We start from the raw sequence: 12,942 nt of genomic DNA, 5'->3' as shown, positions 1-12,942 counted from the left end.
CAATCATGTTTTAATTCTCAAGAGCCTCACTGATGTAGCATTCTCGGCTTGGCTAGCGCTTAGCCCCCAATGCAGACTAAATTCCCAAAATGGCAAATGCATGGGTTCTGATTTTACATTTACAGGGCCATTTGTAGTCTGACAAGGTCTCAAGCAAATGAGATACGCTTCCTATCCCTTTCCTTGTGCGGCTGAAGATTGCTCATGGTTCGAAATGCAGAAAAGGTTCCGGGCTCCTGGCCTCTGGCATTAATAAGGATTTTCTCCTAAATATTTCTTTTTCATTGTATTGGTGCCACTGAGTTAGCGAGATGTAAGGTAATCTATCTTCCTCTCACATTGGGTTTAGCAGTGAATACCACCACATGTGGCAGAGGGTACTACCCAACCCGCCGAGTATATAATAAGAGGGAGCAGTCTCTGCAAACTTCCCGATTTCCAGTGAGTTACAGTGAATAAAAATCAGATTATCAAATCGTTCTACTTATCCGGAGATAATTTGAATCAAAAATACTCTCACATCTCAAGATGTTGAAATCGCCATATGATGCCGTGCCACAAACCCCACTGTCTCCAGGAACACCTTTAACACCTTCGACACCTGGAACTCCACAATACAACGAGTCATATCCTCTAACGGCACAAGATCCAAGTCATCATTATTCCGCACCGCCTTTGCCAAACAATTATTACAGCCGATTGGCTAACGAGGCTCACCTCGAGCCAAACAATTCCTATAATCCTGTAACCAGTACACAGCCTACAAGTCTCCTTCATCAGGATCTGATGAAACAAGATCAAGTAAGCAAAATTGTCTCATGGTTTGAGTTCATAATTAACATGTCTGGTCTATAGAAACTCAAACGCCGCATTCGTATCCTCCGATTTATCTCACGAGTTCTCGTCACTGGCCTCACCATAGCGATAGCCATAGAAGAAGGAAGAACACTTCTAAATTTCCTCGAGACTCATAATGATATTCGAAGCCCACCCGGATCGCCGACACCCCGCGGACCCTGGGCTCTCCAGACGCAACTTTGGTCAGCAGTCCTTCTTTTCATCACTTGCGTGGTTACAGCGATTCTTGGTCTGGTTTCGGTTATTTCCTACCTGATTTCCATCAAAGCCGCGAATTCTATCAGTAGTATGAATACCAAGTTTGGTATCGCAACTGAAAGCATTCATATTGCAACTTGGATTGCAGTGGCAACAGCTTATCGAGTAGCGAAGAATGGAAAAGATCTCTGGAGGTGGGCGTGTAGTCCACTGGCTGAAAAGATCCAGCCAACATTTCAGGATGTCGTCAATTTTAAGAATGTTTGCGACAGAAGCGTAAGTTTAAGATATAATCTGTATACACAAACAGATGTCTAATGATTCCAATGTATAGGGTGTCAATTTCAAACTCTCTATTGTAAACTCGGGTTTGCAAGTTGCAAGTCTCGGAATCTGGATTCTGGTATACAAGAGAATGAGAACTCTTCGATGGTTGAAACGAGCAGAATCTGAGCCCAAGTTTTAAAAACAACGGAGCTTGGTAGATGGAGATGTTTGACAAAAATTTAGATTGTTGTGTGCATGCATGCTCATAAGGAGATTGAGAGGATTATTGAAAGAATCAAAAGCTTGGTCAAAAAAGTCTCGAGACGTTTCGGATGCTACTAATGTTTTTAATGTCTATACTATTTCTAATAACATCACTTCAAATTCTCGTAACACCAAATCTCACAAATCACCCTCCTCAGTAATCCACAAGGCTCAACAAGCAGTAGTCAAGTCTTTATTCCCTTCTCTCTCTCGTCTCACAATTGCAATCCTCAAACCTCTCTACTTCATTGCTAGTTTTACTATCAATCCATCCCAACCAACCTCTACCTCGAAAAACACCTGTGCCCGGTGCGCAAGGCTAACTACACATGGTCAGAGTAAGAAAGCCGGAGAGATTTAGGATTAGTACCTAAGCCTAGGTAGTTTTAGCAAGCCAAAAGAGAAACTTTAAACGTAGCTACCAGGAACATGTATTGAAATATGGAAGTTGAGGAAAGACATTTAATCGTTGAGCAGTGTGTAAGTGTACAGGTTGAGATTGGACATTACGTTCTCATCATACGAACGGATAGAACATTCGCACCACAAGACCACGACCTGAAAATCTCTCAATCTGCAGGACCATTCACTCAGATCCCTCTCTATATTTAGGAATCGATAGCCTATAGGTCTAAACTCCAGAAAGAAAAGATTCCATAAATAGAATGAATTTTCACAAGCTCCCATCAAACTTCAAAAGCAACAAAACCAACCCTTTCTTTTACAGCTATTCACCACAAGAAATCAAAGCCCTCCAGCCTCAAACCTCCAAGCCATCGAAACAAAATAATCCAACCAAAATCCGCGGAACATGCTCTCCGATCTCCCCCCAAGAGTCTAATCATACATATCAAATCTCCTCACCACAGAAACCACAGAAACCACAAACCCACACCATCCACCCCTCTTCCTCAACTCAAACAACCAGCCCATACAATCTCCAATCTCCAATCTCTAAACGCACACAAACCTAAATCTTCTCATCCGATCGCATCCCCTAACCCCCTACCCGAACCCCGCACTGGGTTCTCCCCTTTCCCCACACCACACATCATTACCCCAAATTACCCCAAGCCGAACCAATCTAACCTAGCGCACTAACCACCCTCTACCGAGCAAATACCGAGGATAGCGTTGCCGGGGGCCGAGTACGTGCCGCGCCGTCCAATGAGTAGATCTATTTATAGCACAAATACCTACCCGAGGATAAGGCGTGCGTATACCTATATATACATACATACCTACGTAGGTATATATACCATCCAACTTCCCCTCTCCCATTTCTCAAAATCTCACCTCATTGTCGTCTCACAGCGTTGAGAAATGAAAATTCATCATTATAGTATCTGGCAAATAATACAATTCTGCTATCCAATAAATTCATTCATTCTATTATAAGACCTGCTAACTGAGCAACTTTTGTGATGCGAAACTCAACGCCTCAAACCAATTCATAATGTGGTTTCGCTGTCTATCTTCATATCCTCTTCATTATAATCTATCCCAGATCCCCAGTCGCCGCCTGAGCACAAACCATACATCACAGACCTATCGTTCTCATTCAACATTCAAAGCAAAAAACTAAATGCAGATATCAAATCATTTATCGAGCACCACCCAGCCAGACCCAATCCAACCATATATAAGTGACGCCATTTTGGATGCAAAGGCAGAATTCTCGAGAATTTTGTCTATCATCACGATTGAAGTCTCGTCCATGTTTTACCATCAAATTTTGGATGACGAGTGACAATCGAATGTACCTCGAAATCTCGGACCCGAACGCCATTTATCTCTCCATCCCTTGCGTATGGGCGCCATAGCTGCCCATTAAGGGTTTCATCAAAAGCTATCCGACCGAACCATTTCCCAGTACGCCAAGTCTTACTCAGGACTGTCAGCTTCCACCGACCAAATTTGAGAATGATCGAATGAAGAAAACTCGACACCTGAAGCCATTAAATATGCTTAAATACCCAGAACATCCATGTAAGGTTGATCAAACAGCGTAAGATTATCCCCAGGTTGAGGACTAGGCATTCTGCTACCAAATCCCGGAATCTCTCTACTGAATAGATCCATATCATAAAATCCTCCCGATTCACCACCATCATTATAGTTGATGTCCAAGAATTCAAACATATCATTCGGATCATGGGAAACCTTCGAACCTGTTCCACCAAGAACAGCGTCACTATCTGGAGGCGAATGAGCAAAGTGGCCATTGTATATCGCAGATGAACTATCAACGAGGGTGCCCAAAGACTCGAAACCATTTAATTGAGTGTCCACTGGTGGTGTGATTCTTTCATCCATAGACCGCTGTGCACGTTCCAGCTGTGCTCGCTTTCTCTCATATGCCAAAGCCGCTTTGCGCTTAGCATCTTCACGTCTTGCCGTCTCTCTAGCACGGCCTATGATCTCCTCCATGCCTGCTTTTCGAACGGCTGCCTCTAAGAATTGAGTAGCGTAATCTGCTGACGAGTAATTATCGCGCAAACTCTCAAGAACAGTCATACATAGACAAAAGCCTTCCAGAGCAGGCTGCCTCTCATTCTCCTGTGGAGACCTGACCAACAATAGATGAATAATGATGGCTGGAAGTAGAGCTGTCACGCCCGTGGTGGGAAGGTACTTCTCCAGATCGTAATTATGCATATCATGAACAATGTTCGTAGTCCCAATAGCAGCGTTAGTCACCACTTCACGTGAAAGCGCGAAAAGCGTTTGTGGTTCCGGTTGATTTGGTCCTGCAGGTAAAACTCGTGGTCTGTGCAAGGCAGATGTCGCAGTGAAATATATCATATGTAACAATGCACATGCCACAAACAATGGTTGCCCACTGTTCCCTTTTCTCAACTGATTCGAGTAGACGCATGCTTGAGGAAGATTTTTCTTCCATAAATCGAGTGCCAAATCGCATTGCTCGACCTCTTCTGACGACGCCGACTTCTTGGGAAACAGCATAATCTGTGACGTAGTATTTTCAGATTGGCTGGAAGCACTTTGATGTCTTCCGAGGACCGAGTATTGAGCCACCAAGATTTGGCTGATACATAAACACAATTCAGCTTTCGAGATGCACATGAGAGCCAACTCTCGTTGAGCCTCAACATCTCTTATCAAAGAACATTTCGGCGAAATTATTGAAATCCGTGGATCGAGTGCCTTGATCTCGAAATCACCTTCAACCAGCATTGGTACGTCACAATCTTCATCCTTAACCCTAGTCGGACGTCTCATTCCCAGCGCGATGAGTCGGTCTCTCATAAAACATGACCACCATACCCGTTTTCTTAGCTTATGATCAGCATCCATTCCTTTCGGATCCCGATGCAACGCAAGCGTGTATGCATGATCAATCGCTCTGCCCATCCAATGCCAAGTGTCTTTGTGATCTTCGGGCGTTTCATACCAGTATGTCATGAGAAGGAGAGATTGCACTACAGTTAGCATGTCATTTTCGTAGTCTAGATCATACAGAACCTAAACATAGTCAGTATTGCTCAAAGTACACCCATGCTAGCTTGTTACATACTCTGGCCCGCTGGAAAAATGCTTTCCTCGCTGCTTTCCTTGTACGATGCCCAGCGCGCCTCAAGCTTTCCATATCCACAAAGGCTGTCCCAGAGAACATTATTGATTGGAAAAGCAAGAGACTCATTGCGCCAGACGCCCCTTCGTCATTGATTATCTGTAAAACTTTGTGTAATTCTAGAAGTGGCATATATGGATAAATGTATTCGATGAAAGCTTGAAGTAGAGCGTTTCGTAGCGGAGGTTCGGGAATAAGTAATGCGCTTTTCGCCCACAAATAGTCTATGTCGACAGAGGTCATTTTCGAAGGAAGGGGGTTGATATATGCCGGAAGTGAATGTTTCAAAGAAGGAGGTGGGGAGGATGCCAGGCGTGTGCGAACTAAATCGCCAGTAATAGAAGCTCGATGCGCAAGCTGTGCCAGCCTTTGCCCATCAATATCATCGCTTTCCTTTGAATGAAGGGCTGACTGGTCTGGTATTGTTAGTATATTATCCAGCCCAAATCGTGTTCTGAACGAATCCCTGCTTACAGATTGAATGAGGCACATGCTCATGTGAATGCTGGGATTGGGACGTAACGCTGGGCCTGGATGCCCGTCTTATCTCATTATTTGAAGCTTGTTGGGAATATACAATATTGTCCGTGTAGGCTTGGAGGGGAACTGCTTCGGCGGCGATATCGCTACTGCCTCGTTTGGTTCTGCTCATTGCACATGTCAATAAAACATACAATCTTTAATATTATGGCTTTGGCCGTTTGTGTAACTAACCTTCTCCTTTTACTTCCAGGGACTAAGCATTGTATTCCATCAATTGCACAGTTGTTACATACTCTTTCCCCAGCGTCATTGACGCGCTCACTACGCTCCACATCACACCGTACTTTTCGACTTCTACAATTTGTACATGCGATTGAAGAACGTTTTTTCTTTTCGGGAACTGCGGTTTCTGCTCCATCTAATGACTTCCTCTTTTTCGACTTAGCACCGGGAGATTGTGGTTGCGATAATTGGGCTCCGGAAGGTTCTCCCATTGCCAAATCTCGTTGCTCCTCGTCGTGCACAGCGGATTGCAACAAGCTCAGAGATGCGGGATCCATTGCGTTACTGCTAGAATTGTGTGAAACAAGAAAATATTATTGACTAAGTACTTTTGGGGAGTACAGGAAGCATGTGAATATCGACCAGGTGTAGAAAAGCCAATAATTGTGTAGACGAGAATGAAGGGGTCGGTTTGGCATGTGATCTGAAGATAATAATACTGAGACTGTATAGTTATTTAATTTTTTGCTTCTGATTCCACACTAGTAATATCCCAAACTAGAATTAATGATAATGATATGACCGAAGAGAGAATTGAAAACGACCGGAAGGTGTGGAAGGGAGCTCCCAACTATATAGGGTGTAGAAATTGTAGAAGACACTAAAGAAATAATATACCTAGCACCTGGTATTTATACTTATTGGAGAACTCTTTTTTTTGTGGAGGACAAAGCAAGGATAAAAAGCTTCTATCATGAGGGAAGTTGGGTGATCGCAGGCATATGAGACTAAGTAGAAACATAAATTTGAATCGCGTGGATCAAAATCTTATTAATATCTAATAAACATTCCTGACAAGTTTAAGCACGATGGTACTTCGCACTCAAATGTTATTTTTGACTTATAATGAAGGGTATTCCTTAATGCACTTGCACCTACTGGTAGGCCGAGTACCGGTACATATTAAAGGCAGATAGATGGTAGGTAGGTAGCATGAGGGAATTAGAACTGCTCCGAGTTCATCTATATAAAGCCTGCTGCACTTCGTGTGGAGAGCATAGAGATATTCATGAATCACACAATGTGTTCTTCCTCGTCCGAAACTCATCTAAAAAGTTAGACGATCTGAAAAGAATCTGATAGCATTTCGTACTTCCTTCATTTGTTGTATCAACAACTTCTCCCCACCAAAGCTAAAATCCCCTCGATCCCCTCCTGCTCCGCACAGTTCTTCTTAAGAGCTAAGGAAGTTAATAGTATCCAATTAGATCTAGGGCATTGTTATTCTGGCCTAGGTTTGAAGCCTCATGTCAAACAAAATTCATGGACGATAGCGCACATAGTAACCCTTCCTGGAATCCCCCGCTCCCCCTTGAGAAGAACGGCACAAGAGTCAAGGATTCAATTACTGGGCATCCCACCTCCCACATCTCCGCAAAAAGACGGAAAATATGGAGATTGAAGTTACGAGTTTATGTAAGAAAGGAAAAGGTACCTAAACGCCTTTTTCGCACAGCAACGGCTTATGCCGATCAACGGCAATGTAGGGTGCAACGGGTATATTACCATGCGGCATTTGAAATGTTAATCGGTATTAGAGGTTGATGGACAATGTTTGCGATTGAGGTATCAGCAGTTAGTTACCTGTGTCTCAACCTCTTTTTCTAGAAATAGAAATAGAAACAGAAATAGAAAGAGAAAGAGAAAATGTTTGCTAGGTATCCTTATCGGTATTAGTTTCCTGACCCCAAGTAACCTTGGAAGGACTTGCCCCACAGTTGATGCTTTGAGCGGCTTTTAGCGGAAATGGAACACTTACCTAGGAGCCTACGAAGTAGTCATCACTTAATCACTTAATCAGAACAGTTGGCTTTCGTGTTCCTTTCGTTTCAATTTCCATACCTGCCTAGAACCTTCACATCTACAACATCTACAACACCTTTAAAACATCAGCGAATGTAATAAGATACAATAAATCTCCGGCGGCCAGCTTCCCCTTGAAGAAACGTTAGCAATACAATCGATCTAGCTGCACCTGTCGGCAACAAAAGTTTGACACATCCCCAGATGTATATTCTCAATTATGCATTCGGAAAAATGCCGCTCACAAGTTCAATTTCAACTCTATATTATTATTTTTTTGCATAAAGCCATCGAAAAATCGCTCACACGACTTGTTTCGGTGGAGTGGAGATATCCATTTGATAATACTCGGTCTTGGCTCCTAATAAGTAGGCAATGATAGAATTTGTGCTCCGTGATTACCGAGCTTAACCGGACGAAAGGGGCGTGCACTAGCACTGGATACGTGTGCTTTCGTAATCTTGAGACTATTAATTTGTGATGAATACAAAAGATGTGCATGTGATGGACGGATAGATGGACGGATAGATGGACGGACGTTTGATGGAGAAGAGTTGTCTACGTCCGTAGGATTTGATAGATCTTCCTCAGGAGTCAGGGGTTTATAATAGGAGTACGAAGTATGAATACGATGTATCCGGATGTCGTCCTCGGGATTCCCGTGATGTGGATTAACATGGGTTGTCTGTAGGCTTTTCTTTGCCAATGCTGTAAAAGTGGTAGATCTTCAACGGTGATGGTTCTGGACAGACCCGTTCTCGCCATCTAAGAGCTGTCTTCAGAAAAGGGATGATGAATCTGGTTGACGAGTCACGCTAGTCCTAGCCACCCGTAACCTTGATAGATTAATGATGGACGTCAAGGTTCTTTATGAAAATCATATAAGAACTTACATATGTAACAGAGTACAGTATGCGGACGGAGTAGATATGGCCGGATTATTCTCAACGTTTCACTTCTCTGATGAGTCTCCATACGACATACACTACATAGGAGTCACAGGACACAACTTTTAAACACTATCAAACTCTCTTTGCAAAAAATTATCGGCAGAAATAGGCACATCCAGTATTGTAGTCTCTACACTGAGTCTATAGAAGAAGTGTAAAGCGTCTTTCCTTTGGGGCTCGAGCCGAATTGTCTAGTCCATATTGTGATTCTTTCCTGAAGGAATTATTCACGCTCACTCGATCGATCAATACTGGGATATTTGTCTTTTTGGTTGTTAGAAAGATTAAATAAACGTTCGGACCCCGTGGACGTGCTTCTCAAAAAATATGAATCAAGAAACATAACACACACCAAACACATACCTACCCATCTACCGGTACACATGTGAAATCCAAATTTCATATCTCAGAGTTGAGAAAAACCGTCTTCTCTTATCTTTCTCTTTCCGGAACTTTTCCTCCCCTCTTCATCCACCATTTCATGCAAAGACTTCTCAATCAGGTCAAAGAGATATCTATCTTATGCCGACATGCTGTGGTTGCCGTATTACCCTTTCACTCACGTCACCATTTTTAACCGCCATCCACTTTTTATCATGACGTCGATTATCGATTTTAACAGATATTCGGAGATAGTGCTCTCAACCGTCAACCATCAACTCTATCTGCGATAACTCGATGATGTCGATGGTTTTCGATGATTTCGGTCAATTGTTTTATGTCCAAATGCCATGATCTTTTCTTGGCAAAGACTACTTGTCGTTCTAGAATTCCATTCTTTCATACATGGTGATTCATTCTTTCCCTTCCCAATTGGCTCTTTCCCCATAGTAGGAATTCTAGATACGAAAAGAATGACCTCATTCTCTATTTTTTGCGGCTCATTGCTCCTGCAGCTTGGAATTGGTAGCATATGAGGACTAGGTAGGATTTATCTTGTTTGTTGACGTGAAATCGATATTACAAATCCCAAACTCAAACGATTATAATAACTTGATTCCCATCTGAATGTTATCTCAACAGCAGCAAGACATTCAAAAGTACCATCAAATACTCTGTCAATACTCTCTCGCCCAATTAAACCAGTTCTATCGTGTCATCAAAAGCAGACAATCCTCCAACATGTCTTCAAGCGTTCCAGAACAGATCGAGGGATTTACTATCTCCTCCACCAAGAACTGGAGTGACTTCAAGAAAGCTAAGGTATGTTCCTCCTCCACCATTCAAGTGCTTTAAAGAAAAACAACTCTCCTTGGGGTTCAGACCGGGCTCATCAAGAGACACTCCACATAATACCATTTGCTAACAACTCTTTTAGTTCCCTGCCAAGAAGTTCGAAGCACATGATGTTGATATCGTCAACGAGGTTCGTAATCCTTTATATACTCTGCTTTCTCGATTCATTCCTTAGTGCACTCTGATGATGGCTTACTGACTTGCCATCTGGGTATAGTGCTGCGGAGTCTGCGGTTCTGACGTTCACACCATCACCGGTGGTTGGGGCGATCTAGCCACTACCCCTCTCTGTGTTGGTCACGAAATCATCGGAAAAGTACTCCGAGTCGGCGAGAAAGTAACACTCGTCAAGCCCGGTGACCGTGTTGGAGTTGGTGCTCAAGTCCAATCCTGCATGCAATGTCCACAGTGCAAGAGCGATAACGAAAACTACTGTCCCAAGATGGTTGACACATACATGGCACCATATAATGAGGATGAGGGCCACAGTGATGAACCCATGAAGGACAGTAATGGAAACCAAATCTTCTCACAAGGAGGTTATTCCAGCCATTCGAGAGTTCATGAACAGTTCGTTTTCAAGGTTCCGGACGGACTTGAATCGACTGATGCAGCACCAATGATGTGTGCCGGTCTCACCACATATTCGCCTCTTGTCCGTGCTGGCACTGGACCTGGCAAGAAAGTTGCAATTCTTGGTATTGGTGGACTTGGACATTTTGGTATTCTCTGGGCCAAAGCCTTGGGCGCCGAAGTTTGGGCTCTATCCCATTCCCCAAACAAGAAGGAACAAGCTTTGAAATTGGGAGCTGATCATTTCATTTCCACCCAAGACAAAGACTGGCAAAAGCCCCTTGCTTTCACTTTCAACTTCATCCTCAACTGCGCAGACATGACCAATGAGTTTGATCTCACTGCTTACATGTCTACTCTTGCCGTCAATGGAGAATTCCACAATGTCGGTCTCCCAGATAAGCCACTTCCTGAATTGATGGCACAAGATTTCGTCAGCAATGGTTGTAAGATCGCTGCATCGCACATTGGCTCGCGCAAGGAAGCTCAAGCTATGTTGCAGTTGGCAGCTGATAAGAAGATCAAGCCTATGGTTGAGACTATCGATATCAGTGAGGAGGGTTGCAAGAAGGCGGTTGAGAAGGTCAAGGTCAACGATGTTAGATACCGTATTACTTTGACTGGTTTTGAGAAGGCCTTTGGTACCAAGGTTGATTACAACAATTAAATAATGGTAATAATGGAACGGGGTTCTAAGATGTTAGGAGATGGATGAGTGGGGTTATAGCAATAATGGTTACACTGTACATTAGTTATGAAACGATAAAAGCAATGAAAATATTAATGAGGCAACACTTAGTTTTGTCAATGAAGTTCAAATTGCTTTCACTCCTAACGCAAAATATATGATCCACGCGACATCCATCTCCCACACGGGGTTTCACTCAGATGTACAATAACACCCTTTACTATTTTCTATTTTCTATTTTCTATTTCCTCTATTCTATATGTCGGAACATAGGTAATTTAGGTGATGTAGGTGATGAATGCGAGTGAGAGTAAATCCTCGTAGTAGCGAGGTCGAAGTGTTATGCTATACTATACTATGTTATACTATGCTACGCTTTTATGTTGGGAAGAGATGGACAAGTATAGTACCATGTATGTCTGGGTTTATAGTTCCTGTGCATTTTGGGGATATGTAATAAGTTGATAAGGCTGGTGTTTGGGGGCTTGGAGATGGATTGGATGGAGGGGTGATAGGGAGGGTGATAGTGGGGATAGATATCTGTATTCCAGAGATGAGATAAGATCATATGAGTTAGAATGAGATACAACAGAATAGAAAACCCCCTCTTATCCCATCCCATCTATATCTATGTATAGCTACACATATTTCTATAGAAGTGCAATCAATGACACCCAAGTACCTACCTGACTATATATCCATATCCATATCTATATCTGTATAGAATAGTCGAGATGAATAATCCAAGAATTGTATGCGCGAGGGAGGGGAATATTGGTGGATAAAGAGGGTACATGGTAACTATCTACATAGGTGAGTGAAAGGAGAGAGATAATAAGTATATCTAGTAGACGTATTAACAGTAGTATTGCTTTGATTTCCAATTACAATCAATCTTCTTTCGATTCTCTCGGGTGGTAGATAGATAGATGGATAAAAAATAGGTAGGAATACCTTGTGTTAAGGATCTAGACTCATAGAACTCGCTTCTAAATTTTAGCATTTTAGGATGTGTATTCTGAGAGGTAAATCTGGTCAAGATTTCTAGGTATTTGAGTTCGGCATGATCCAAACATTACATCATCAAATAAGAAACAACGCCTAATAATATTGACTCGAACAGCTCGTTCGATTGTATAGAAGACGTTATACAGTTCGACTACTAGAATCCCTAGGTTCATGTAACTCCTTTCTTCAGCGCTCGTGGAAGATTTCCTGACCAGAGTGTTCTTCAACGCCCAATTAAAGACTGATACTTGGAGGATCTCCAAAAAATCAAAATGCCAGGCCTGCATAGTCCATCGAGAATCCATTTCCTGTCAAGTGACTTCAAGATCCAACCGTCCGGAAACACCCATCATCCTGAAACCCATCACATATGTATATAACTTCCCCAAATAAAGACCCGTTCCTGAAAGATTGGAAAAACCATTTTGAGACAAATTGCGCCATTGAAATACCTGCACACATTCATTCAGATCCGCCCCCAATTTTGCGCACAAAGAAAAAGATTATGATAATGTTCAACACACTCCATATCATTGTTACATCAATTTGCCCGCCCATGCGCACGAGTCTCAAAGAAATAAGCTTATATAGCCTTCGAGCCCCCGTCATGCGAGTAAATGCAAATTGTTGTTCGGAGTCTTTTTCCGTGAGTAAAAGTTGTATCGAGGCTTGATACATTTCGTTGCGAAGATCAATTCTGGATTCCGTTGAGAGTTTTGAACTTGCTTTCTTTTGCC

General features: G+C 42.7%; 3 protein-coding genes across 3 annotated transcripts; 2 read left to right on the top strand and 1 right to left on the bottom strand.

The window, feature by feature from the left end:
* Window positions 1–528: 528 nt before the first annotated feature.
* Window positions 529–1,522, top strand: EAE97_000440 (uncharacterized protein; the record flags this gene model as incomplete). The annotated part of the gene is made up of 3 exons (XM_038870950.1): window positions 529–801; window positions 856–1,332; window positions 1,391–1,522. 3 exons carry the CDS (start codon window positions 529–531, stop codon window positions 1,520–1,522), a joined length of 882 nt encoding a protein of 293 aa, XP_038738311.1.
* A 2,033-nt stretch (window positions 1,523–3,555) lies between these two features.
* On the bottom strand, window positions 3,556–6,225 carry EAE97_000439 (uncharacterized protein; the record flags this gene model as incomplete). Its single annotated transcript, XM_038870949.1, has 4 exons — window positions 3,556–5,073; window positions 5,126–5,598; window positions 5,657–5,826; window positions 5,897–6,225. The coding sequence occupies 4 exons, from the start codon at window positions 6,223–6,225 to the stop codon at window positions 3,556–3,558; spliced, it is 2,490 nt and encodes an 829-aa protein (XP_038738310.1).
* Window positions 6,226–9,822: 3,597 nt separating this feature from the next.
* Window positions 9,823–11,176, top strand: EAE97_000438 (uncharacterized protein; the record flags this gene model as incomplete). The annotated part of the gene is made up of 3 exons (XM_038870948.1): window positions 9,823–9,903; window positions 10,019–10,066; window positions 10,154–11,176. The coding sequence occupies 3 exons, from the start codon at window positions 9,823–9,825 to the stop codon at window positions 11,174–11,176; spliced, it is 1,152 nt and encodes a 383-aa protein (XP_038738309.1).
* Between the last annotated feature and the right edge of the window lie 1,766 nt (window positions 11,177–12,942).

This window comes from Botrytis byssoidea (assembly GCF_014898295.1).
Source record: "Botrytis byssoidea strain MUCL 94 chromosome Unknown BBYS_001, whole genome shotgun sequence".
Classification (NCBI taxonomy): domain Eukaryota; kingdom Fungi; phylum Ascomycota; class Leotiomycetes; order Helotiales; family Sclerotiniaceae; genus Botrytis; species Botrytis byssoidea.
The sequence above is the reverse complement of the archived record's forward strand: the minus strand, read 5'-3'. Positions and strand labels throughout refer to the sequence as shown.